At 49.6% G+C, this 26,888-nt stretch overlaps 2 protein-coding genes across 10 annotated transcripts in view; one reads left to right on the top strand and one right to left on the bottom strand.

Moving 5' to 3' along the window:
* The window catches only part of Cstpp1 (centriolar satellite-associated tubulin polyglutamylase complex regulator 1), a 164,581-nt gene extending 151,514 nt beyond the window's left edge, over positions 1-13,067 (top strand). For 3 of the 4 annotated variants that reach the window (XM_059260916.1, XM_059260913.1, XM_059260915.1), the window contains 5 exons: positions 5,129-5,214; positions 7,110-7,305; positions 7,890-7,999; positions 10,476-10,539; positions 10,772-11,678. In XM_059260916.1, coding sequence (XP_059116899.1) covers positions 5,129-5,214; positions 7,110-7,305; positions 7,890-7,999; positions 10,476-10,539; positions 10,772-10,946 — 631 coding nt within the window. In that variant the 3' untranslated portion in view covers positions 10,947-11,678. Of the gene's footprint in view, positions 1-5,128; positions 5,215-7,109; positions 7,306-7,889; positions 8,000-10,475; positions 10,540-10,771; positions 11,679-12,794 lie in introns of those variants that run through there. The other variant, XM_059260914.1, reaches the window with a different exon arrangement.
* On the bottom strand, positions 2,311-26,416 carry Arfgap2 (ADP ribosylation factor GTPase activating protein 2). 6 transcript variants are annotated; one of them, XM_059260909.1, is made up of 17 exons: positions 26,224-26,415; positions 25,940-26,058; positions 25,321-25,393; positions 24,488-24,619; positions 24,322-24,402; positions 23,272-23,353; positions 22,985-23,041; positions 21,492-21,533; positions 21,091-21,143; positions 20,540-20,676; positions 20,321-20,452; positions 16,692-16,820; positions 16,478-16,612; positions 15,040-15,166; positions 14,815-14,908; positions 14,581-14,699; positions 2,311-2,496 (listed from the first exon to the last, which is right to left on the bottom strand). In XM_059260909.1, the coding sequence occupies exons 1-17, from the start codon at positions 26,293-26,295 to the stop codon at positions 2,428-2,430; spliced, it is 1,653 nt and encodes a 550-aa protein (XP_059116892.1). In that variant the 5' UTR covers positions 26,296-26,415; the 3' UTR covers positions 2,311-2,427. The 6 variants fall into 6 exon arrangements, with proteins under 6 accessions (XP_059116892.1, XP_059116889.1, XP_059116890.1 ...); XM_059260906.1 differs by lacking the exon at positions 2,311-2,496 and adding an exon at positions 5,843-6,288 and having other exon boundaries at positions 26,224-26,416; XM_059260910.1 differs by lacking the exon at positions 2,311-2,496 and adding an exon at positions 12,986-14,166 and having other exon boundaries at positions 26,224-26,414.
* Positions 26,417-26,888: the final 472 nt, after the last annotated feature.

The raw sequence follows: 26,888 nt of genomic DNA, 5'->3' as shown, positions 1-26,888 counted from the left end.
TGTCCACTGGAAAGCAACACATGTGGATGACCTTGTTTCAAGGAAGGTTCTGGAAGAGTTCTGGGGTGATGGATTGGAGTTCAAGATGAGGGGGTTATCTGTGGGGATGGACAACCTGGGAAGACAAAGGCAGGGTGATAGCTTCCTGCCTGCCTTTCCCACAGTTCTGCTGGAGCTGAGAGCAAGAAGAGTATGCTAGAATGTTCATGGGTCAGAGCATTTGTTTGGAGATGGACAGGACGACATGTGGTGTTTGTCTCTGTTTTGTTTTGCCTTGATTTAATTTGTTTTATTTGAGACAGTCTCATTATGTAGACCATGCTGGCCTTGAACTAACAATCCCATTGCCTCAGCCTCCAGAGTGCTAGGATTACAGACACATACCACCACACTTGTCTTTATAGGGTGGGCTTTGTTTTTATTTATTTATGTGTTTGTTTGTTTGTTTGTTTGTTTGTTTGAGACAGGGTTTCTCTGTGTAGTTTTGCACCTTTCCTGGAACTCACTTTGTAGACCAGGCTGGCCTCGAACTCACAGAGATCCGCCTGCCTCTGCCTCCCGAGTGCTGGGATTAAAGGCGTGCGCCACCACCGCCCGGCTTGGTTTTATTTTATGAGTGTTTGGCCTGCATTGTGTGTGTGCACCACATGCGTACTTGTGGCAGTGGAGGTCAGCAGAGGGCATCAGATCCCCTGGAAATGGAGTTACAGATGGTGGTGAACTGCCATGGGGTGCTGGGAACCGAACCCAGGCCCTCTGCAGAGCAACAAGTGTTCTTAACCACTAAGCTATCTTTCCAATGCTTTAATTTTCAAAATAAAAAAGATATTTTTCTATTTTTAAAATGAAGAGGCTAGAGAGATGGCTTGGCAGTTAAAAGTATGTATTGTTCTTACAGTTAAAGGTATGTATTGTTCTTGCAAAGGGCCCAAGTTCACTTTACAGAAACCACACCAGGCAGCTAATAGCACACATGTAGCTCCAGCTCCAAGGGATCTGATCCCTCTGACATCCACAGACTCTCTCTCTCTCTCTCTCCCTCTCCCTCCCTCTCCCCCCCCCTCTCTCTCTCTTATATTCCCACAGATAACTCCCTCACTCTCTCATCTTGAACTCCAATCCATCACCTCTTCCAGAACCTTCCTTGAAACAAAGTCATCCACACGTGCTGCATTCCTGACCCAGGTATCAGTTTCAGCCAAGTAAATGGCAGGAACAGTCAAGCACAGTAGGCTACCCTGCCCCCACTAAGGCTCCACTCTGCCACCATACTGTGCCATCTCCAAGGAAGGGTTGGTCTCTATTCCTTAGCAGTGCCCATGTCTAAGGAGGGAGCGGCCATCTCCTACTGAGTATCACAACCACCCTTAGGTCTCTCATGTTGTCCAAAAGAAAGGATCAAAAAATGTTTCTGGCTAGGTGGTGGTGGCACGCACCTTTAATCCCAGCATTCGGGAGGCAGAGGCAGCTGGATCTCTGAGTTCGAGGCCAGTCTGGTCTACAGAGTGAGTTCTAGGACAGCCAGGGCTACACAGAGAAAGCCTGTCTTAGGAGGAGGAGAAGGAGAAGAGGAGGAAGTGGTGTTTCTGGCACAAGCATGACCAGTGATTCAAATGTAAGCCCAGTTCTTGGAATCCCAGAAGTGCTGACCACAGACTGCAGAAAGACCCAAGGGCCAGATTTCCACATCCAGCACTGCTCCTGTGAGCAGCACACAGATAAGCTCATACTCCCAGGGACTTTGCCCCTGACCAGGTGACAGGCACACATTCCTGATCCACAAAGTTGAAAGTGCCGCTCTCGGGCCAATTTTTCTCTGCTAAGACTGTTGAAGGTGTTTCCTCCTAGAGTAGCAAAGCCATCCTGAAAAGAGCAGCAAGTTCCTGGGGTGGATAAGAACGGGAAGAAGGGGAGGGGGGGACTGTGGCCAGGCCGCGAAAGAAGTAAATAATATGCATCTGAACCATTGTCTCTGGCTGCCAGCTGGCAGGTCAGCAGTCCCAGCAGCTAACTACACAGCAGGGTGGATGTTGGGTTAACGCACAGCTTGTGTGCATTAAAAAAAAAAAAAAAAAAAAAAAAAAAGCTGTACTTAAATAAAACCTGAAACTTAACACAATAAAAGAAATAAAAGGAGGCTAACGTTCTAATCAAGAATGGCCTCTCAGGTTAGAGGGATGCTCAGTAATTAGGAGTGTTTGAGCTTTTCCAGACCTGGCTTTGGTTCTCAGCTCCCAGTTACAACTGCTGTAACTCGATGCTCAGGCACCTGTACTCACATGCACATACCTACACATAGACACACATAACTGAAAATAAAACAAATCTTTTTAAAAAATCCTCTGACATAAAGCTGAGCCAGTTCTGAGGTGGGGGCAGAGTATAGAGTTTTGCCCTGTATATAGTCTTGGGTTAGGAGGGCATTTCCTACAGTCCAGAGGTGCTGGCAGAGTCTGCTTGGAGCCTCTGGGAAGCAGAGTCGGCCTCAGGAGCATGCTGATGGGAGAGAAATGCAAAGAGAGGTAACTTCTAGAATTAGCAGTTGTGATGATGATGATTGCACAATGTTCTTAGTATACTAAAACACTGAGTTATATATTTGTAATGGGTTGATTTTACGGTATTTTAATTGCATCACAATATAATGACTAATAAAGATACAAATCAACTGCGACTATCAACATGAGCCCTAGGATCCAGGTTAATGATAGAGGCGGCACCACCCAAGGTTTCCCAGGGTGAGGCTCAGCCCAGTGCTCCTGAAGTCACTTGCTTTCTAGCGTGCTTGGCCATCCAGGAGTAGAGCAGCAGGGACCTGTCCCTTCTCTCCTCCTGAGGTGGCCTTTCCTCCCTGGGTTTTCCTGGTGGAGGCCTTCCGCCCCTGCACAGATCTTCACTAACCCAGACCTTGTCTCTACTCCCTCCCGTCCCGATGTCTCAGGCAGGCTCGCTCAGTGCCCTCATTCTCTCTCCTCTCTCTTCCTCTCTTCCCCGCTCCCCCTCTCCCTCTCCCCCTCCCCCCTCTGCCTCTCCCCCATCCCCCCTCTCTCCCTCCCCCATCCCCCCTCTCTCCCTCTCCCCCCCCCCCCCAGGTTGTGTGAAATCCTGGGAGCCGTTTGGATCCGGGGGCTTCGGTTAGTTTCCCGGGCACTGCCGAGGGACCGCAGCGCCCTCCTGTGGCCCTTGCAGCATTGCGCTTCCCACGCTGGCCTCGGTTTTTTCCAGCTGGTAGTGGAGGCAGCTTTCCTTCTCCCCAAGAGATACATAAGGAACAGTTAAAGCTCTAAGATATACACGAGAAAGAATATAAATGAGCCCCAGAAGCTAATGTATAAGCTAATACTAGTGTTTCTGGTGTGTCTTTTTTTTTTTTTTTTTTTTTTTTTTTTTTTTTTTTTTTGGTTTTTTGGAGTCAGGGTTTCTCTGTGTAGTACTGGCTGTCCTGGAACTCACTTGGTAGCCCAGGCTGGCCTCGAACTGTCAGAGATCCGCCTGCCTCTGCCTCCCAAGTGCTGGAATTAAAGGCGTGCGCCACCACTGCCTGGCTTTTAGTGTGTCTTATTATTTTTAGAAAGGGTCTCTAAGTAGCTCTGGCTGTCTTGGAACTCTACATAGACCAGGCTGGTGCTGGCCTTGAACTCACAGAGCTGCCTCTGCCTCTGCAGTGCTGGGATCTAAGGCATGCACTTGGCTTCTTCCTCCTTTTGAAAGAAGCAGTGTGACCTAATGGAAACATTCAGCCTTTGGTGTCACACAAACTCACAAGTTTTGTGTGTACTTGAGTAAGCTGACTCCTGTGGGATCAAAGACCCTCAGGTACAGAAGGAAGTAGCAAGTCCAACATCTGGTGCTATGGGGTGGAGTTTAATGAAGGTAGTTAAATACTATGTGTAGTGCCCACTGTGGAGCAGGGTGCTCAGTAAACCATTCCTGTCTCTACTATTGTTATCACAGCTCCTAGGACCCTCTTCTGTCCTCAGGAATATAGACCTAACCCTAACCCCTAGCACCTAACTCTAACCCTAATCCTAGCCCTGCTTTGCACAATTCTAAGACAAGGGTACTTTCTGCTCAAAGAGTATTCCCCATAAAGTCCCTCCTCTAGAGTAAATACCACTGACTCTCAAGCTGATCCACTTCCAGTTTGGAGACCCTCTGATTCAGGGAAATAGAGATTTAGAAAAATACCCCAAAGCAAAACTAAACAATTTAAAATAGGAAGAAAGAAAGAAAGAAAGAAAGAAAGAAAGAAAGAAAGAAAGAAAGAAAGAAAGAAAGAAAGAGAAAGCCAGAAGGGCCCTGTCAGAAACAGATTGGAGGCCCAGCTCACTCCAGTGGAGGAGTCTGGCACTCTGCCTGGCACACGGCTAGAGCCCAGCAAGTGCTAACTTCCTTCTCTTCCTGTCCCCCTTCAGCTGCATCACTGAGCAGAGTATGGACATGGCCTTGGTGTGATCTCTTTACCAGTCAAATGGTTTCTCCTTGAGGGTGCCCAGTAGGAAGAGCAGAGACCGGTACTTGGAGTGGCCTCCACACTAGCTGATGTGTGTTCTCTGACCCTCTCAAGTGCAGAAGTGCCCACTCCTCCCTGCCCCCAATCTACCTTCCATGTCCCGGAGTGGAGGTGCCTGGCTCTGCTCTGGCCATTTGGTAGCTTATTAAATCTCGCACCACTTGCCAAGACCCCTTTAAACCTCTTGGCTGTTCTTTTTTGCCTTTTCTGATGAGCGGTATTTATTCGGAACTAAATGGTCCTCACTGCAGAATGAAAGGATTTACTGCTTAAGGATATGAAAAGAAGTCTTGGCTGCATTACAATCGCACCCTCTCTTTGCTGCCTCCAGCCCACTCTGCCCATGCTCCATTGACTGGTGCCACTGAGACTGACCTGGGAGCCTGCCCTGGGAGCAGTGTACTCAGCTCAGTTCAGTAGCGGAGTTCAGTTGATGGAGAAGTGAGGTGATTCTAAGAGGAACTTGCTTTGGGACCCTTTCCCCAAGGGAGACTGGAGGCCTAGAAACAACTTGTTTGTACATTATCTTTGTCTGTCAGCTTGGCCTTTTCTCTCCTCAAAGGCACACACATGTAACATACTCTCGTCTCTCATTCTCTCCCTCTTTCCCCTCAGGATCGTGCTCATGGATGATGCCATGGACTGCTTGATGTCTTTTTCAGATTTCCTCTTTGCCTTCCAGATCCAGTTTTATTATTCAGGTAAGAATGTTCCAGGCCCCATGTGGCTTTTGTCAGGGACCATGCCTCCCTTCTCCCTCCCTTTTCCATCTGTGTGCCTGGCACACACATTTCCCTTCCCCACTTCCTCTAGGGGCATGCTACATCACGACCCACCAACAGGATGTCTGACTTACATTGGTGGTCACATCATTCAATCTGCCGAGTCTACTTCCTCGGTCTCCTGAAGATACTGAAAAAACACTTCTTCCAGTCAGTAGTACAAAACAAGCCATTTAAGTGATTCCAGCAGTAAGAGCATCAATAGCATTCACTTATTAAAACCTTACTGCTTCCCAGGTGTGCACTAAGGCCTTTAATCTGTTCACTAGTCCTAAGAGATAAGCTTGCATAGTTAGAACTCAGACCTGCGCTCTTAGCCACTCCCTTAGCCCTTGACCATGTGTGGTACACCTTTTACCATACTCATAGTTTTTAATAAGCACACGCCAAACCACAAACAATGGTACATGACTGTAGTTCAAGCTACTAAAGAGACAGGCACAAGGGTCACTTTAGTCTAGGCGATCAAGGCTACCATGGCAACATAATGAGACCACATCTCTAAAAGACAGACAGACAGACAGACACACACATGCACACACACACACACGCACACACAACCAGCTCTATCGCACTTCCACTCTGCTTCCCAGTTCATGTCAGTTGCACCCTTAAGCCCCTTCTGACTTAATAAATGGAATAAAAATAGATAAATAAATATAAATGTATACAACTCATATACCAAACTGAATTTGGGGCTTAGAAATTGCTGTATCTATAAAGAAACTTGGTTAAAGTGTGCTTTTCCAGTAAAAAAGAAAGCTGTCTTTGGAGCCTGGAAATAGCCTTCTTGCCAGCCAGTGCCCCAGTCAGCTTTGGCCTCACTTAGGTGCCACATTCTGTTTACTTGATTGCAGCCCAAGGGCTGTCCAGGCAGGAGCTAGAACCCGGGCTCACACCACCTGCTCCGGGCAGCACCAGCATCTGTCCCACTTCTCGGAAGCTCTTAGACCTCAGCGAAGGAGCAGCCATCTTTGGGAGACTTTCTCTCCTCTAACATGCACACACAGAGGAGAGAGAGGAGGAAGGGAGAAGGAGAAGAGGGGAAGGGGGGGGAGAGGGAGAGGGAGAGAGAGAGGGAGAGAGGGAGAGAGGGAGAGAGAGAGAGAGAGAGAGAGAGAGAGAGAGAGAGAGAACAGGCCTAAGTCATTGTTTACTAACAATGGTGTGACTACAAAGCTTGGAAAACAACTTCAAATGATTACTAAATTAGCAGTTTGCAGGGCCCTCTCCTCCTCAGTGGTATTTATTTTCCCTTCCTTTCTTTCAAGGTATTTGAGTACACTAAAAGAGGCCCAGTCTGAGCAGTATCAAAGATACTTCCTGCAGCCTCCAACCGCTTTCATGAAGCAGATGGCCTCATGAAATGGGGCTAACCAGTGAGAATGTACATGTGTTCACTTTTCAAAAGAAACAGCATAGTTATAGCATTTAACATGTACCAACATAGTATTAGGCACTGGGACAGGAGACATCAGTAGGGCATGACCCCTGCCATTGTTCAAGATTCTTACATTCCAGCAAGGAGACAGATAAGCAAGTAATTACATAGCAAACTTGTCGTTGGGTAAATCAATTAAAAAGATAGGGTGCTCTGCAGGTCTGCAGTGGGGGCCCATCTAGTCTAGGAACTGCCCCAGGTGAAGCACACAGGAGTGTCACGTCTCATGAGGGCAACAGTCCATCACCTCAGGTATTTTCACATCTGCACGGAGGCTGGACAGAACTGAGCTATCAGAGAAGGGGGGACATGGTGAAGAGATGAAATATGACCTCCTTGCCTAAACTGTACCTTCCCATCCCTATGGTACCAGAGTTTTTGGACAGTGTGGCTGCCATCTATCAGGACTTGCTGTCAGGGAAGAACCCCAACACAGTGATTGTGCCAACATCATCCAGTGGGCAGCATCGCCAGCGACCCGTCTTGGGTGATGCCGGTATGCTGGACGGAGTGGAGGCATCACTGTTCTATCAGCGCCTGGAAAACCTGTGTGACCGGCACAAGTACAGGTGGGACACGGGCAAAGGCCCCGCCCACCTCAGCCCACCCCCCCACCCCACCCCCCGGGGGTCGGGCTGCTGGTCTGGGAACAAGACTCTAGCAATGTATTTTGATTGGCTCAGGGTTTCCAAATTTGAAAACATGGCCATTTGCCCCCAAAGCAGGTGACTCACAAAGGAGCACTTTCACCAGGAAAAACTAGCTGTAGGTGACTTTCTTACTAGGGGAAGATGAGCCTTGCCTTCTTGAAAAGGAAACATTTACTGTTCCAAACCTTTCCACAGAAAGGGAAGGTGAAACTGAGGCACAAAGGCCCCTTAAGGATAGCCTCCAGGCAAGGAGCTGTCACCAGTGGCCGTGTCCTCTTGCCCTTGTAAAAGCTTTGGTTATGGGGCTGGGGTGTGGCAGAGAACATGCCTAGCATGTTCCATCTCTAAGCTCACCAGCTGAATAGCACTGAGCATACCAGCCCTGTGTGTCTGCAGTCTGGGCCTTGCTCCTGCCATGGTCTCCCAGCTTTTGAGTGTCCTGGAGGAGTGGATGAAAAGATGGCACTTAGGCTTGAACCTGGCCTCTACATTTTCCCTTCTAGCTGTCCACCTCCAGCGCTTGTCAAAGAGATCCTGAGCAATGTCCAGAGGCTCACTTTCTATGGATTCCTTGTGGCCCTCTCAAAGCATCATGGAATCAACCAGGCACTGGGTAAGTAGCGCTCCTGTGACCTCTGGGCTCCTCCCAGCACAGGTAACAGCTGGCTTCTGTCGGCAGACGTGGCCCTTACAGGGGTAGGAGTCTCTGATTCTCCAGCCGGCCTAGAAGCTACAATGAGCATAATCCAAAACTGCCAGCCCTAGGAGGTCCCTCACATTCCCATGTGACTGACAACTTTCTGCCCTGCCCCAACATGAATGAGCTGCTGCTCTGCTCCCTGGCATAGGCCTGGCCAGCCCCTCCCTAGAGAATCTCTGGTTCTGTTCTAGGGAGTGGCCTGCAGGGCTATTTCCCCAGTAGTTCTGGAGATTATATATCAAAGTGACCTGAATCCAATTTAGAAACAGGGCAAAGGTGTGTCTGGGAAAAAAATCTGATAAATCTGAAAAAGAGAGGAGAAAAAAAAAGTGGCGACTGGCCCAGTTTTACTGCCTATCATTTTCTTCTCACTGGCTGGCCTCCACCCACCGCCCTCTTCCCCAGCCACTCTCCCAGGGAGGCCGGCAGGCCACTCTTGCTGGAGGTTTGTCGTCATCTTTCGTTGTTTTAAACAGGGTCTCACTGTATAGCTCTGTGTACCTGGAATGTACTACGTAGACCAGGCTGGCCTTTAACTGCCTGCCTCTGCTTCCCAAGTGCTGGAACTAAAGGTGTGTGCTACAAACCCAGATCCTGGAGGAGGATAAAGGATTTATGATTCCATCTTTGCTCAGGAGGATCTTGTGTGATTAGATCCAGGATTCTGAGTCTCAGAGAGACACAAGGCATCCCTCCTCCTTGTGGCAGTTGAGGGGATGGGATCAAGAGAAGGACAATTAACATTTGCTAAATGCCCAGCACAGTGTGAGCCAGAAGCTGTACTGGGACCTTTATGCTTATTTCTGTAGACACACATCTGCCAGTGTTCTAGAGGAGACAGGCGGGCTAAAAATGCATGCTACCCAGACGGGAGTCAGGGACCTGCTCAACTAAGATTCATCAACAGGGTCGCCAGCTGGACTGGGGCTAGAAAAGAGGCCAACTGGGAACCAGTGACGACTCTCTAGATATCACAGTCCTGGGAACTGACCACTTTTCTACCAGTGATAGCTGCTAGGAAGAAAAGAAAAAGCTAGTTAGCAACAACCACAGCCTGCACTAACCTCATCCCCTCTGCTCTTAAAAAAGAACCTTCAAAGCTGGGAAGTGGTGGCACATGCCTTTAGTTCCAGCACTGGGGAGGCAGAGGCAGGCAGTTCAGGTAGGTCTACAGAGTGAGTTTCAGGACAGCCAGGACTACAGAGAGAAACCCTGTCTTAAAAAAAAAAAAAAAAAAATCCATTTCAATCTCCAGTTCTGAGGATAACTACTAATTAATGACTAATGTGTAGAATAGGCAGCAACAGAAGGCAGCACATGTTAAAAATAGGAACTTGGAAATAGCCTGCTTGAAAGTTTGTGGAAGAGGGGCTGGAGAGATGGCTGAGAGGTTAAGAGCACTGACTTCTCTTCCAGAGGTCCTGAGTTCAGTTCCCAGCACCCACATGGTGGCTCACAACCATCTGTAATGAGATCTAGCACCCTCTTCTATATACATAATAAATAAGTCTTAAAAAAAGTTTGTGGAAGAAATCTTTGTCCCCACAAAATGATCTGAGGCATAACCTGAAGGTGTAATAGAGTCAGAAGGGGGCCAGTGCTGGCTACTGGCAAGTCTCTCTGAAGCCCAGCACCACAGTCTGCCTAGAGACTAAACTGCCATTAAGCCCTGTTCCTTCAACAATTTACTGGTGAGAATCTCCCTCTCTGCAAATTTCAGTCTCACCTTCCTACTCATTGTGGAGGTGGGTTGTTTTGTTGGGGTTTTTTCCCTACCTAGGAAAAAAAAAAAATCTGATTATTCTGAAAAATAGCAAAAAGAAAATTTCATTGGAGGAAGCACCCAAAACTCTTCATACACTTCCCAATAGCATCACCAACCTATGTATGCCTTTATGGCTAAGGAAACCAATCAGACAGATGCTAGTACCAGACCTCAGGATGGGACTGATTTCCTCCTCACTAGAAGCAGTAATTTTAACATGTTTCCACATAGCCTACATTTGAGGGGATGGAATCAAGGGAAGGGCAATTGCATACATTGGCTATTTTCTACCCTTTGGATTTAGCCTAGACCATAATCTTCCCAGCTCAGCACTTGGGGCCTTAGGAACTGAACACCCAGTGCTGGTCACAAAGCACATCCAATCTTGGAAGAGGGTGAATCACCTGTATGAGGATATCTCCTTAGCTGTCACTTTTGCCCTGAGCAAGGGAGGAAAAGTGAGACTCACTAAATGTATAAAGTAGCAGCTGACTTCCTATTCCACATGGACTAACTCTCCCTGATGAACAAGTTGTCAGACATGAAGGCGAGGGACAGAGCATCTGCTCCCTTGCAGGGCCCTCATGTTGTTTTGTGACTTCACCCCAAACCCCTATCTTGTAGGAGCTTTGCCAGACAAAGGAGACCTGATGCATGACCCAGCCATGGATGAGGAGCTGGAGCGGCTGTAAGTGTCAAGTGGGAAGATGCTGCCCTCTTGTGGAAGCCAGATCTGTTAGCGGTGACTGTGACCACTGCAGGTGACACAGCACCTATTTTTAACACCCCATGTTGGTCAGTGAAAGGGTTTGGGGCCAGCAGAGAACAAAGGTACCCTACGTCCTTGGGGGTCTGCTCAAGTGCATGGAGGTGCTGGCCTCTGAATAGGAGACTCAAACTCTGGGCTTTTCCTTCTTCAGGCTGGTCCAGGTCCCAGGCCTGGTCAACTCCATCACTGCCACTTCTGAGGCCAGCTGCCTGCCTTCCCGAACCCCTCCCCGGGTTGGTTCCCCATGGAAACCCCTCCATCGCTCCCGCAAATTGGATGCCGAGAGCGATGGGTCCACTGAAGAGACAGATGAGTCTGAGACCTGAATCTGAAGGGTCCCATCTGTGGCCTGTACCTTGCTCCCACCCTGCTCTGAATCTGAAGGGTCCCATCTGTGGCCTGTACCTTGCTCCCACCCTGCTCTGAATCTGAAGAAGGGTCCCATCTGTGGCCTGTACCTTGCTCCCACCCTGCTCTGAATCTGAAGAAGGGTCCCATCTGTGGCCTGTACCTTGCTCCCACCCTGCTCTGAATCTGAAGGGTCCCATCTGTGGCCTGTACCTTGCTCCCACCCTGCTCTTGCGGCCCTCACCAGACTTCTCCAGCATCGCTGTGCCGCCCTCTGCTGGAGAGAAGCGTGAATAACCGCCCTCCAGAGAGTAACCCCAGAAATCCCGTAATTCATGCTCTCAGCTTTTGACAACCTGCTGTGCCCTAAGCTGAAGGCCACTTCATCTCTGGGAAGGGTTTTGGCGGTCAGCCTTTTGTTGGCAGTCTGCTTCTGCTTTAAGAACAGTGTCTTCTCAGCCAGCCACGACCCTCCTAGTGAGGGTCATTTCCCACAAGAGGAACATGAACTAGTAATGCAGGGTCTTCATGGTCAAGGGTGACTCCTGAGAGCACGTACTGGGAATATCAACCGTGGCCTTCTGCTGGAGAAATCAGCCACTAGCTGGAATAAGAGGGAGGATGGCAAGAATTTCACTTTCAAAGTCGGCTTCAAGTTTGTATCAAATAGTCCAATCTGTGAAATGAATAAAGTCCCTTGTCTCTGGTAAGCAATGAGTCTAAAGCCAGTAGGCTGAAGGGGAGGGAAAGGGCAAGTGACTGGGGGCTTTTCTAACTGACGGGAGGTGGACCCAGGGGGCCATTGGAGCAGGGAGACCTGCCTCCGCAGAGGACCTGGCGGCCATTCAAAGCGGAGCACAACTGAAATGGCCTTCAGCAGCCTCTCAGGACTTTCAGTCAGGTTCCACCACTTGTGAGACCCTGGCCACAAGAACTAGATAGAGCTGCACGGCCTTTCCCAGGGGCTGTGAAGACCTGCTCCCAGGTCAGGGCAGTAGTGCGCATACGCACAAAGCAGGCCTAAGGTTTTGGAGCAGAGACTGGGTAACTGGAGAGGTCATCTTCACCTTTCTTGAATGAGGTAGATCCTCTGCAAAATAAAATTCATGCAGGACTCATGGCAGAGCAGGCCGCCTGCCCCAAGGAAAGCCAATGTCACCACATATTGAACACATAATTCCCTCCATTCCTCCTTACCAAGACCTGCCAGTGGAGGATTACAAGTGGCTTCCAAAAAGCCCTGCAGTGCCAAGCATGACTGAGTTCCTGAAAGGTTTCTCAAATTCTGGTGGGTAGCAGAACCACAGGGAAGTTTGGGACAGTGCCAATTACCAAGCTGGAGTCCTACTGTGCCAATTTGGGGTTGGAAACAGAAATCTCTATTTCACCAACACCCCAGGTCATTCCAAAGCACTGGAAATCACTGGCTTAGAACTCCATGGCTCCCTTTACCTGTCCTTTCTAACCCTGCATGTCCCAGTGGTTTAGAACTGTACAGTGCTGAGGAGTCCCAAAAACAAAGTAGCCCTGTAAGGAAAGGGGTTTACACACAGCATCTCTAACTCTTCCAAAGTTTGAATCTCTAAAATGCTTTTTCAGGCCAGGCATTTTAGCGCATGCCTGTCATTCCAGGGCCAGGGCCAAGACAAGAGGATTACAAGTACAAGGCCAGTCTAGGCTGTGGAGACACTGTCTAGAACCAAACAGAAACAGCTCCATTGAGCAACAGGCCCCAGTCTGCCTCCTGTCATGAGGTGCAGAACCGCTGATGAAGCAGACAAACTCAAGGGCCAACTAACACCACCTCTTTCCTCCACGTGCAACAGGGTGGTGAGGTCGAGGCTGTATCGGACCCCGCGGCAGCACAGGGGCAAGGAGCCAGGGGCCTTTGGCTTTCAGAGAAGAGACAAGCTGGAGGCCCCGGAGAGAGTGCCCTCAGCTTTGGCACCGACGCCCAATCCATATCCGTGGGAGCCCAGCGAGTGAGCGAAGGGCCACACTGGGCAGGGAGGCAGGATGGAGAGGACACTGACCCACAGGCCCCGTGGGGGCTTTATTCTGACACCACTTTGTTTCAATACAAACAGTGCTGAAAGAAAGTCATGTCCCTCTGGGGAGGGTGAGGGAAGAGTGGTCTGTGGTGTTCGGGAGCCCAACCTGCAATCCACAGGTAGGGTTGGGCCCAGACTGCCAGCGCGGCAGGGGGATGGCACCAAGGGTGACACAGTGCATGGCCCAGCTGCCAGAGTGCGGGGCCTGCCGCGCAGGTCCTCCAGCTCTCGCTGATGGGTGGGCTGCTGTCCAGGACCCCGAACCCAGAATGATGCAGAGGACAAAAGCTGAGCTCCAGGGGCTTCCTTCTCTCAGAGCCTCAGCTTCCTCAGCCAGTAGCAAGCTCACAGCATCCAGGGAGGACCCAGATGAGACCCACCATGGGTGCCAAGCAGGACACAAAAGGATAGAATCTCAAGCATAAACAGAGGGTGCTATGACCCAAATAACGGTAGATAAGGGCTCTCAGACACCTAGGCAGAAGTCAGCCTCCAAGGGACAGTGGTGACGAAGATTGCTCAGGCCTCCAGGCTGATCCCAAATAAACCCTTTAGGTGCCAAGCAAAAGTTCTAGCCCTTAGTGAGTTACCAGGGTCCTTCTCCTAACCCACCCTCCCCTGGAACCCAGAAGAGGCCGCTGACAGTACCAGCAGTGGCAAGTCCAGAACTTCTCCCTGAGGGCTGATACAGCACAACTCTTGCTAGGCCTCCCCTGTCTCCAGGAGACGAGGCCCAGACCCCCCAGACCACCTGCAAGGATCCTAGAGCCCGCAAAAGCCTTATGCCTTCCCCACTTGGGAGAACTGGACCCACGAAGCCATCCTGATGGAACTCACCCCTCACCCCAGTGCAGCAGGCTAAGGAGCAGCAGCTTTGGGGCAGGACTGGAAGAAAGAGCACTAGCATGAGAGGAGAGTGTGAGGGGTGAGGGCAAGGACTCAATGCACAGGCAAAGGACAAGGGCTGATGCTGACCATTCCCCTCGCCTAAGATCCTCCAAAGCCACTCAACTCACACACCACACACAGAAAGTCAACAAATGCCCGATCCACAAGGCAGGCACCCCTGGCCTGGGAATCAGGGTTCTTGCTGTCACCACCACAGGCCTGAGCCATGGGGCCTGGATCAGTAGGAGCCATAGCGATCCTGAGCAGGGAGAAGGAAAACACAGTCAGAGTCTCTACTCTGCAGCAGCCCCTCAGTAATCACAGTGCCTCCCCTGCATACCCCGCAGCGGAGTAAGGCTAGCAGCTGCAGGGGGCTGGGGACCCCCATGTTGAGAGTATGCAGTGGACTCTGGGGACTAATGAAAAGGGGGTTCCTGCCAGAGCTCACAGAACCAGGAGGGAAGAGAGACAGCAGAAGTAACAAGCTTGGCCAGATCACCTTAGGGGGGCTCAGCCCAAACACAGGGGTGGAAAATTGCCCTGCCAAGAAAAACAAGTGCTCTCTCTACAGTGGCCGATGGCTACCCAGCAGTGTCGGGATACAGCAGAAGGCAAACCTCCAAGCATTTGTTTTACATTTCTTCCCAGGCCCAGCAGCCCAGTGTGAACTCACCTGTAAAGAATTCATCACACCATTGGCCAGCACAGCCATCTTGCCAGCCACAGACTTGACACCTTGCTTAAACTGGGCAATGTCAGCGGTAGGAAGTACGTTCCCCAGAGATACAGTTCCTGTAAAAGCAAGGGAAGGGGTGACCAAGAACCCCACTAGAAGCCCTTCCCAGCTACAGGGCCTTCAGCTATGCTCACAGGCCTCACTGGGTGCCGACCATACACTGGGGCCTACCTCCTCCATGAGCTCCATCCATGTCCCCAAAAAGGTCTGAAGAGCTGATGGCACTGCTGCCCGAGAGCTGCTGTAGCCGAGACCTGGCTTCATACTGTGTTGGAGAAAAGGCAAGGTCGAGGGAATCTTTTGACCGACGCCAACCTCCCTAACACTATATCCTAGGGACAGCAGCGAAGCAGCTCAGGCTGCTGCCTGTGCTACCAAGTACCCAGCTTCACTAACCTCAGAATCCACCTCCCGACCAAAGAACATGTCAGATGAGATGGCTTTGGCTCCGGCAAACTTCTGACGGGCTTCACTGGACTCAAGACCTGAGCTCCGGCTCTCCACTTCCCTCCGGCTCGCGGTTCTGTGGGCCAGTGCAGAACATCTCTGTCCCTTCCCACTACCACCAGGGGAAGCAGAGTTCAGAGACCAAAAACCACACCACAGCTTTCTGGCCATGGAAACCATGTCTATCCTGTGACTCTGGAATTCAGGAACCTTTCCCTAGTGAGTATCCTCCAAAAGAATAGCAAGAGTCCTCTCCCCTTTCTTCCTGAAGCCAAGGCACCAAGAGCCTCAGTTCCCTCCAGTAGATGGAGTGAGAATACAGTTCGGAAGGCTTAGACTCCACAGACTGTGGCTCCCTGAGGTACAGAAGACCCCACCATCACTGCTACCATCCAGTCCTACTCAGCATCTGAAGTGACAGTCTGTGTGCCTGCCTTACATCCACTCTCCTGCCATGACTATTCAGTGCTGGGATCACTCTCTCAGATCATGCTAATGTGGAACAAAGGGCCATGCACTCCACTGACAACACTGGCTCTAGGCTGGGGGTTTTACTACCCAGTGAAGTTATTACTGATGTCCTATTTTACAAATGGATAATCTATGGTAACCTGCCAACAAAACATTGTTTTTTGAACAACGGAATAAGATTTGTTTTGTTTTGTTTTTTAAAATAAAGGCCGAGGGGCTGGAGAGATGGCTCAGCATTGAGAGCACTGTCTGCTCTTCCAGAGGACCCAGGTTCAATTCCCAGCACCCACATAGCAGCTCACACCTGTCTGTAACTCCAGTTCCAAGGTTTCTGACACCATCACACAGATGTACATGGAGGCAAAACACCAATGAACATAAAATAAAAATAATTTAAAAAAAAAAAAAGGGGGGCTGGAGAGATGGCTCAGAGGTTAAGAGCACCAACTGCTTTTCCAAAGGTCCTGAGTTCAATTCCCAGCACCCACATGGTGGCTGACAACCATCTGTAATGAGATCTGGCACCCTCTTCTGTATACATAATAAATAAATAAATCTAAAAAAAAAAAAAAAAAAAAAAGGGTCTAGCAGGTGGAAAACGTGGGTTTGATTCCTAATACTGCAGTCAATCAAAACATGAAGGTTAAAGGCATATAGCCTTTGGAAGGCACATCAGAACTGAAACAGAAAATCAGGCCCCTCCCACCATAAAATAAATCCCAAGTTAAAAAAGCTCCCAGGCTGGTTGTGATAAGCACAGCCCTGTTTAATGAATGGTCACTAGCTATCTGTGGTTGTTTACATTTGCTAAACTTACATTAAAAAACATTAGAAATCCAGTTTCTCAGCTGTACTCAACACTGAACATCTCCGTCCCTGCACCAAGTTCTGCACAGCACTGCCCTGCCCACACTACCTTTCTGAAATAGGCCGGATGCTGGAGATGGTCACTTCGGGTTCCTTCTCTTCTACCCTGTCCATACCCCAGGCTGTATCTGAATCCCAGCGGGAACCAAAAGTTTCTCCCAAGGAAAAGGGGTTGTCCTTGTACCTAGGGAGACAGCAGAGTAGCTCAGAGAAACCTGAGTAGGAACACAACAGGCAAGTCTATGCCCCAGCAACAGCCTTACTTTGGGGGTCCGGAGGCGAAAGTTCCAACATCATCAAACAAGTCAAGCTGTGAACGGGACGATTTTGCACTCAGCGGAGTTTCCTGCTCAATCACCTGCATCTCAGACAGCACAGAGTGGGAGATGGAGCTGTAGAGAAAGCACAGCAGGCCAAAGGCTGGAAAGAAGCATCAACTGTTCACTTCCCAAGAGCAACAAGCAGGCTGATGGGTCTGTTTCCCCAAGCACAGTCTAGCTTCCTGTCTGTGCACTGCACTGGGCCAGTCCAGCAGAGGACTGCTGTGAACTGTTTGTAGTGACCTGGGAGCATAATCAGAAATGTTAACATACTGGCTTTGTTCTCTCAAACAGCTTTTCCCTGGACAATGGCTATTGGTTGCCATCTTAATAATGTATACCAAATGATGAGTGCTCACTCTCTATTCTTCCCTCTTTGGTTTTGATTTGTTTTTTCTAAGGACACTAGCTAGGTGACCCAGAGTCTCCTCCCTCAACCTGTCCAGTATTGGGATTATAGGCATGAGTCACCATGCCCAGCTCTATCGCCATCCTTACTTGAAGACTTATTGCACCACAGACTATATCCTTCCTGAGACAGATGTACACAGCACAAAGCAGAGGATGAAAACACCCAGATGATCCTCATGGAATCACAGCGAGTCCTTAATCATGTTATCTCTTAAAAAACAAAAGGCATGAAGAGGAAGAAAAAGGAAAAAGGAGGAAGGGCATTTCCTAGTACAAGGTCTGGCCCATGCACCAAGACCTGGATCTTCCAGTGCTTCCTAGAGTGGGCAGGCAGGATAGCCCAGTGCCTCACTCCTGTCAGGATCCACTTCAGTCACACAAACTCACTAAAACATACAGCTTCCAAATGGAAGAACTCCAAAGAGTGAGTATTTTGCAACTGGACTTTAAATAAAGTAGATTAGATTTAAGTAAGAGATTCTGCTTTACTGTGAAAAAAAAAAGAAGAGGAGGAGGAGGAGGAAGAGGAGGAGGAAGAAGAAAATACAGGGGCTGGAGAGAAGGCTCAGGTTAGGAGCACTGGCTTCTTTCCCAGGAGACTCATGTTTATTCCTAGCGCCCACATGGCAGCTCCCAACCATCTCAAATGCTCTCTATGGTGCAGACATACATGCATTCAAAACACCCATAAACATAAGAAAATAAATTAAAAAAAAAAAAAAAAAACCACATCCAGGTGTGGTGACATGTGATTGTGATCTCAACACTCAAGAGGAAGGTTATCCTTGGCTATGTTGCTACCTTAAGGCCAGCCTGAGCTATATAAGACTATCCAAGTGAGTTCCAGGACAGGCTCCAAAGCTACACAGAGAAACCCTGTCTCAAAAAACCAAAAAAAAAAAAAAAAAAAAAAAAGACTATCCAAAGAAACAAAAACCAAACCCAGCCTGTTTTAGGCCAGCCAGGACTACATACATAGTGAGACCTTGTGTTAAAGTAACAAACAGCAGCAGCAGCAAAGGACAGGCTCATTCCCTAGGATACAGTAGGAGAGAACTGACCCCAACAAGTTGTTCTCTGACCTCCACATGTGTGCCATAGTACATGTGGGTCCATTACATATACAAATACAAAGAAATTAGTAAATAAAAACACCATTTAAAAAAATTTAGTCAGTGCTGGTAAGACTGCTCAGTGGGTAGAAGCATCCGCTGACAAGCCCGGCGGCCTGAGACCCACATAGTGAGAGAAGACTGACTCACACAGGTTGTTCCCCGACTTGCACCACACACACTGTGGCATGCACACACCCACACACATAGAAAACAAGTAAATTAATAATTAAAAAACACCAAAACAACCTTACACACTAATTTTTAAAAACCACTGTCAAAACTAATACGGTGCCACACTGGAAATCGAGGCAGGAGGATCAGGGCTTCAGGTGTCTCCTTGGCTACATAACAAACTGGAAACCAGCTGAGGACACATGAAACAAAAACAAATAAAACCCATATGCACTTACATCATACTCGGACAGACACCCACACATGCATGCACTTCACTAATCAGCTGTGATTAAACTAACAGCATACAGACTGGAAGGGACTAAAGTAATACCAAGTACATGTTCTGAAAGATTAAGTTAAAACAATCAGGCTTTTCTCCTTTCAGAGGAAGAGAACCTAGAGGTAAATAATACTGAATTTAGCAGGGTGGTGGCTCATTCTTTAATCCCAGCACTCAGGAGGCAGAGGCATGTACATTACTAGAAGTTCAAAGCCAGCCTGGTCTACAAGGTGAGTTCCAGGACAGCCAGGGCTACATAGAGAAACCTTGAGCCAAAACAACTAACCAACCACAATTGAATTTGGAATTAAAAAAAAAAAAAAAAAGGCAATCCACCTGTCAACTGCTGCGTTTGCAGCTCTGAGGAAGCTGCGTAGTGTCTCAATTTCCCCATCTGTACAGAAGTACCCAGACCTCCTCCCTACGACTATTACTTCTAATAAATTTCTCATGACAACAAGCCCAAGCCTCTTAAGAAGAGGCGCCAAGGCACCGGCTAACTGCAGGCACATCCTAGATCCTAGTCAATGGAGCAGCCAAGGCACCGGCTAACTGCAGGCACATCCTAGATCCTAGTCAATGGAGGAGCCAAGGCACCGGCTAACTGCAGGCACATCCTAGTCAATGGCACCAGTAACTACTCCTTTTTATTATTATTTTATTTTCTTCTTTCTCTTTTGAAACAGGGTCTCTCAGAGCCCAATCTGACTTTGATTCCTATGTAGTCAAGGGAACTCCTGAACTCCTGAACCTACTGCTTCCATTGTCCGAGTTCTAGGATTGCTGATGTATGCCACTGTGCCTGGCAGATAAAGTTTTAGCCCAGACTGTCCTCAAACTTGCTATATAGCCATGAATGACCTTGAACCTCTGATCTTCCTGTCTCAATTGCTGGGATTACAGACTTGTACCAACATACCAGTTTTATGTAGTACTGGAGATTGAACCCAGGGCTTCATGCGTGCAAAACAAGCCCCCAATTGAGCTACATTCACAGCCCCCAGATATTCTAATTTTTAAAACATAAAAGTCTAGCCAGGTGGTGGCGCATGCCTTTAATCCCAGCACTTAGGAGGCAGAGGCAGGCAGATTTCTGGGAGTTTGAGGCCAGCCTGGTCTACAGAGTGAGTTCCAGAACAGCCAGGGCTTCACAGAGAAACTTTGTCTTGAAAACCAGAAAACAAAAGGACTCCTCAACCCAGAGGCATCTGAAATGTGTGGGGTCATTTGAGGTATTACAGTATCTGGTATGACAAATGGCATTTAGTGGGCAAGGACTAAGGAGGCAAAAAGCCAAGATTCTCAGAAGGTCTTGAAAAAAAAAAAAAAAAAAAGAACTGTCCAGCCATGAAGCAGCCTCCTCAGTAAGTGCCATCCTAGCATGGAGTGAAACAGCACCTGATCCTGTTCATCCAAACAACTAACATATGTATGGACCAACCACTGGGCTAGGTGCCTTAAGACAACAAAATCTTCTCTCTCTCCAGCCTCAGAGGAAGCCTAAGCAAGTTCTCTTGACTTGCTGGGTAGGGCCTATCCGGGCTCCCAGAAAAACAACGCCATTTCTCTGACACACAGGGCCCGAGCCTCACCTTCGGGACACCAAGCCCATGCCCAGCCTTTCAGCCTGCTCTCGCTTCTTTCCTTCAAGGGTCTGTAGCTTTTTCTCTTCCTTTTTGCGATCAATCTGGAGCTCCTGGTAGGCCAGACGCATGGAGGCAACCCTGGAGGGAATGAACAGTGAGAGGCTGCCATCCATGCCACCTGCCCCCAACCCCACACAAGCCAAGGGCACCATAGCAATCACGCACATCGACTCTTCTGCCTGTTTCTTGGCATCAGCTGCCTGCTGCTCCCGGAGCTTCTCTGCCACCTGGGCCTGCCGCTCAATCTCAGTAAAGCTCTGGTTGCTCACCTTCTGAGCTCCCAAGCCTTTCTTGGCACCCAGCTGAAGAGAAAACCATGTCATGTGGGGTTCTGTCAGCCAGGCTCTTCAGCTCCCTCCCCAGTATGGTCACTGTAGTCCTCCTTCTTAGGGTCCAGTGAACATGGCTAAGACAACAGTGACTCTGCTAGAGCTGGTCTGAGGAGCTTCACACAACCCCCACACACGTCTCAGGAATGAGGACAGAGTTAATGCTGACTGGGGCCTCTGTGTGCCAAGCACTCTAAGGACTAGATGTGCTTGATCTTGCTTACTGCCCAGAGTCCCCTTAAGATGGGTATCTTTAAATCCCTTCCCTAAACAAGGTTCAGACAAGTTAGAACCTTGGCCAGTCACAGAGCTAGCCAGTCCATGGGCAAACGAAGGAGTCCAACTCCAGCTCACAACCACCCTCCAATACTGCCTCTCCCCACCTACCCCTTTCTTAGCTGCTGCTGGCTTCTTCTTGCCAATAATGGAGCTTTTCAGTTCTGTGTGAGGAAGAGGGTGGGCATGAGCTAGGACAAAGGAAGGTCAGAGAACACGGCTCAGTCCACACCATGCGGCTTCACAGCAAGAGCATCTAAAAAGAATTGCTTCAGATGGGCAGGCAAAACTGCCACCACCAGTTCCAACCAAGACTGTTCAAGCCGAAGACAGACAAGGTTAGGAGAGCTGCTGACGCCCGAAAAGTAGCAGTAAGAGCCCAGACCCGAAGCACCAAAAACAAAGTACCCAAACCAAGGTGAAACTGTTGAGTAGGGGAGCTGCTGAACAGCCTCAGATCCCAGAGCAGGGAGCGGGCAAGCAGGGGACAGGCTTCCCAAAGCACTGGTTACCTCTGGCAGAAGAGGCCCCTTTAGCTGACAGATACATGGACTCTGGAGGAGAAACAGACTTGTGGCTAACAAGGGCCCACCCTAGAAGTTTCATAAAGCTCCCAAACCCAAAGGCCTATACAGAGCCTGTTTCAAAGCTATGCCAAGCCTTCTCACAAAATCACCGGGATCACCACTCCACTGGCTTCCTGCCCCGACCCCCAAGAGTCAACAGAACAAACCAAGGTCAGCAAAGGGACTGTTTACCCTAGCAAGTCTGACGGCCACTGACGAGCAGGAAAAGGCTGAACTTTGGAAGGACAGTGCTGCTTCAAGCCACGAGCAGCGCAAAGCTATCAACACACCTCAGGAAACGGACAAACAGGCCAATCCCGCCCAACACCAGGGATGGGTGTCCAATCCCATGCCAGCCTTCCATACTTTGGCTAGACGCACCCTCACACTCAAAATGACAGCCATCCAGCCTTGTCAGCTCAAAGACGCTCAAGTCAGTGTGGCAGTCAGAACTTCACTACCACTTCCCACCCCACAGGGGTCCATGCTCAACTCCTGTGCTTAGTTCCCACCCCCAGGGGTCCATGCTCAACTCCTGTGCTTAGTTCACACGACTAGTTCACACGACTTCACTGCCAGTTCCCACCCAATAGGGGTCCATGCTCAACTCCTGTGCTTAGTTCACATGACTTCACTGCCAGTTCCCACCCAACAGGGGTCCATGCTCAGACTCCTGTGCTTAGTTCCCACCCAACAAGGGTCCATGCTCAACTCCAGTGCTAAGTTCCCACCCAACAGGGGTCCATGCTCAGACTCCTGTGCTTAGTTCCCACCCAACAGGGGTCCATGCTCAACTCCTGTGCTAAGTTCCCACCCAACAAGGGTCCATGCTCAGACTCCTGTGCTTAGTTCCCACCCAACAGGGGTCCATGCTCAGACTCCTGTGCTTAGTTCCCACCCAACAAGGGTCCATGCTCAACTCCAGTGCTAAGTTCCCACCCAACAGGGGTCCATGCTCAGACTCCTGTGCTTAGTTCCCACCCAACAGGGGTCCATGCTCAGACTCCTGTGCTTAGTTCCCACCCAACAGGGGTCCATGCTCAACTCCTGTGCTAAGTTCCCACCCAACAAGGGTCCATGCTCAGACTCCTGTGCTTAGTTCCCACCCAACAGGGGTCCATGCTCAGACTCCTGTGCTTAGTTCCCACCCAACAGGGGTCCATGCTCAACTCCTGTGCTTAGTTCACACGACTTCACTGCCCGTTCCCACCCCACAGGGGTCCATGCTCAGACTCCTGTGCTTAGTTCACACAACTAGTTCACACGACTTCACTGCCACTTCCCACCCCACAGGGGTCCATGCTCAGGCTCCTGTGATTAGTTCACACGACTTCACTGCCAGTTTCCACCCCACAGGGGTCCATGCTCAGACTCCTGTGCTCAGAACAGACTTGATGCTCACTCTCTCCCAGCCTCCCCGTATCTGCCAGCTGTCATACCCAGAGAGGCTTGGGGTGAGGTTCCAAGGAGGTCGGTGTTAGGGCCATGTTCAGGTTCTGTGAATTCAATGACAGGAGCTACATTAAGGAGGTGGTAAGAGTCCATTGGCATTCCTCTGCTTTCCACCAAAAGATATGTGCCCACCCTTCCTCCAAGGACTAAAATGAATCCCATTCCTCGCAAGGACACGAGGAAACCTCCCAACTTGTATGTCCTTGGTCAAGTGTCCTAAACCCTAGTCCTTCTCTAGACCCAGGCCCTTGGTTGAGATCTGGGCTGAACTCACGTGCCAGGCTCCTGCTCTCTGAAGGTAGGGCTGGTTGCTGGGTCCCTGAAGGCTCAGTGGCTGCTGTATCCCAGACAGAGGCCTAAAAAGGAAGCCAGATCCCAGAAACTTCAGTGAGCCCTCCTAAGAAGCTACACCTAACTGTGGGTAGGAAGCACTGCTTCCAGCTATGAGAGAAGACTGGATGTTAGCAATTGTAGTCACCAGGGAAGAAAAGTGCAGGAAAATAGCATCTTCAGCTTACAGCTGAGCCAGTCTCTTAGTTGATTAAGCATTAACAACTCTTACATACTGACCATGCACCAGGCACAATCCAAGGGTGCTCACAGATACAACAGGTTCAGTTAGTCACGACAGGCCTATGAAGTAGCTATGTTGCCATTTTAGGAACTGAGGTTTTGCTGGGTTAAGTGACTGGGCCACATCAAAGGAATACCAAGCAGAGATGCTGAGATGTGACCTGAGACTCTGACTCAATGCCCATTGCCAACAGAGTGGAAACCTCTCTTAAGGTGGGTCACAGGAGAGGGAATCCTCACTGTCTCCAACTTCTGTTCATTTTTGGAAAATCTACAAGTTGTTTAGGGTCCCTGACATCTCTTGAGCTTTCAAAATGTTCTCTACCACCAGGATCCATTTCTAAAGAGGATTACATTGTACTCCCATAAATAGGAGGAAGAAACTTCTGGGTCTACCCAGTAGGCAGTAGTTAGCAATTCTAAACCACAGATAGTCTCTGAGATATCGTACCTAAGCAAAGAAATTATGTCATGATCACAAAAGGTGTAGCCTTGCCGGGCGGCGGTGGTGGTGGTGGTGGTGGTGGTGGTGGTGGCGCACGCCTTTAATCCCAGCACTCGGAAGGCAGAGCCAGGCGGATCTCTGTGAGTTCGAGGCCAGCCTGGTCTCCAAAGCGAGTTCCAGGAAAGGCGCAAAGCTACACAGAGAAACCCTGTCTTGAAAAACCAAAAAAAAAAAAAAAAAAAAAAAAAAAAGTGTAGCCTTGGCAAGTAAAGCATTTATCAAAGAAAATGACCCCGTGGTACTCACCTGAGTATGCTCTGTAAAGAAATCAGAGTCTTTCTTCTCTGGAGAGTGACTAGGAGCACTGTTCATATTGTCTATCCAAAGCTGGAAGGAAGGAGAGAGACACTGTAAAACTCAGGGCTGTTAACACCCCCACCCCATCACCCCTAAGCCGGGAACACGCACTCACGTCAGTGCCATGCCTAGCCAGAGCTGCACTCCCTAACTGCCGGATCTTCTCTCGGTACATCTGGGCAGCTCGGCTATTATATTTGGTGTTAGCATCATTGGCCACACATCCATGTTGGCGGAAAAAAGCAGTCTGAGAGCAAAAAAAGAATGTGGCATGTATGTACAAGTAGTCTCAACAAAGAAAACTGCATTTATACTACAGGAGACACTACTGAACAGTTGGGTTATTATTTATACAAGATACACACTACTGATCCCAATAGGTTTTCATAGAGGTAAAGGTCTTCTAAAGTTACTTAAAAACAACAACAACACCACTTTAATTTTCATTATTGTGTGTGCACCACAGAATGTGTGTGGAGGTCAACTCTGTGGAGTTGACTCTCTCCTTCCACCTTTATGTGAGTTTCCTGAATTGAACTCAGGTTGCCAGGCTCACACAGTAAACACCTTGACTCATTAATCCACATCTACCTTCCCTACTCAAAAAAAAACAAAAACAAAAACAAAACCCACCATGCCAACTCCCAGCCTCTGAGACAAGGAATGAAGTTCAGGAGACTGAGGAAAGTATGCAACCACGGCAGCTATCCTCCCTCCAGGAGCCCACAAAACCTCAACTGACTGTAGAGACTCCACTCCATTGGGCTTTTCCCAGGAGCACCTGTCCAGGTCAGTTGGTATTTAAGCCTCTTTGAAAGAAGCTGTGTATGGTGGTGTTAGAGGTGAGAACTCTCTGAACAGAGAAAACAAACTCACTCCTAGGAAATCATAGAAAAGTTAAGTACCTAGGCAAAAGAATGGGGGTGGGGAAGATAAAAGAGGCATTACCGCATTGGCATTCCCGCCGACCTGCATACACCTCAGCTGCAACCAGCTCCAGTTCGAATCCAACTCTGTGGACCTGCGCACAAGGACTGTGTGTCACCTACCCATTGACACCAAAACTTGCTTCCCTGTCAAGCCTACACCTGTCATTAGGCCAGGCTTCTGTGGGTGTCCAGGAAACCATCAGTCACTGTCTCATTTCCTCCTCTCTTCCCTGAGTTTGAAATCTTTGCTCTTCATCTAATCCAAAGGGGACCAATTATTTCTGAGAAGGAGATCCGAAAGGAGGTCGACTTCTCAGGAATGCAAGCACTCTTTTCTAAGGGTGGTCAGATCGCACTGGAGACCTACTGCCAATCGATCTGCAATAACAAGGTCAATGCAGCTAACTTCGCCCCTACACTCATGCTGAGTCTCAGGTTAACCGTGAGGAGAGGGGGTGTTTGATCCAGACTTGATGGCTACAAGCCCACAGAGGCGGATCCCCCCGCAGTAGGCTAACAGAACTCCTGCCAGGAGGTATCCAAACACAGAATTCCGAAAGGTTCAGGGGGAGACGTTCTCTCCCCCTTGCTGACCACACAGCCCCTGTGGAAGCATAGCACCCTCACACAGAACCTACCTGATAAAGCTGAGATGGACACCCAGGGAGCGATGCACTCCGGAGCAGTCAATACACAGAAATACACCATACGTGATGCTGGCCCAACTCGGACTCTTGGCGCCACAATCGAAACAAGCCTAGGTGGAAGAGGCGACAAGTGAATTCAGGGCTCCAAGTCGAGGCCCAGCACTAGAAGCTACAAGAAAGCCTCCCACCTCCGTCCCCGCCCTCCCTCGGGCCCTAGGGGACAAGAGACGTCTTCTCCGCCGGCGTCAGGACCCGTGCCCCTCCGTCTCAAGCACCTTGTTGGTGGGAATTGCACGAAGCCTCTTAAACAGAGTCTGGATTTCGGTCTTGCTCGGCTCCGCCGCCATTTTCTCTCCTTCCCAGACACAACCGCGACCGACAGGTCCCGCCGCGGGCCAATCCGCGGCGGAGAAGGCGGGCTAACCGCGCTGGCCAAGCCGGTGCCCGGACCCGCCTACGAGTGGAGTGATTCGACCAGATCTGGACCAATGAGCGTCGGGGAGGACTGAACCATGACGTCAGCAGCCCGGAGCTCCACAATGGGCCCGAGAGTGAACGCCGCGCCGCGCCTGGCCAATCCGCAGCCGGAGCGGGCGACGGCTCGTAGGCTGGCCCAAACTTCCTCGGGAGTTCCTGCTGGACGCCGGGACCTCCATACCTCAGGGCCACTGGCTGCGGATGACGGGCAAAAGGCCATGGCCACAGCCTCTCATGAGTTACCGATGGATGCGTAATGATTAACTGTCACCCGAGTACTCCTGGTCCCATCGGGAAGACACTGGCGGGGCTCCAGCCCAGCTCACCATCCCGCAGCCGATTTCAAATCCCTTCCAGTCCAGATTACAGTCCTGAAATTTCAGGGCAGATTCCAGGAGACAAATGCCTCCCAATCCCAGCTCCATAACACATGCTGGGCCCACGAACCTCCCCCACGACTCCC

The sequence above is a fragment of the Peromyscus eremicus genome, chromosome 4, assembly GCF_949786415.1.
Source record: "Peromyscus eremicus chromosome 4, PerEre_H2_v1, whole genome shotgun sequence".
NCBI classification, from domain to species: Eukaryota; Metazoa; Chordata; class Mammalia; order Rodentia; family Cricetidae; genus Peromyscus; species Peromyscus eremicus.
Note: the sequence above shows the minus strand (reverse complement) of the source record. Positions and strands in the feature narration are given on the sequence as shown.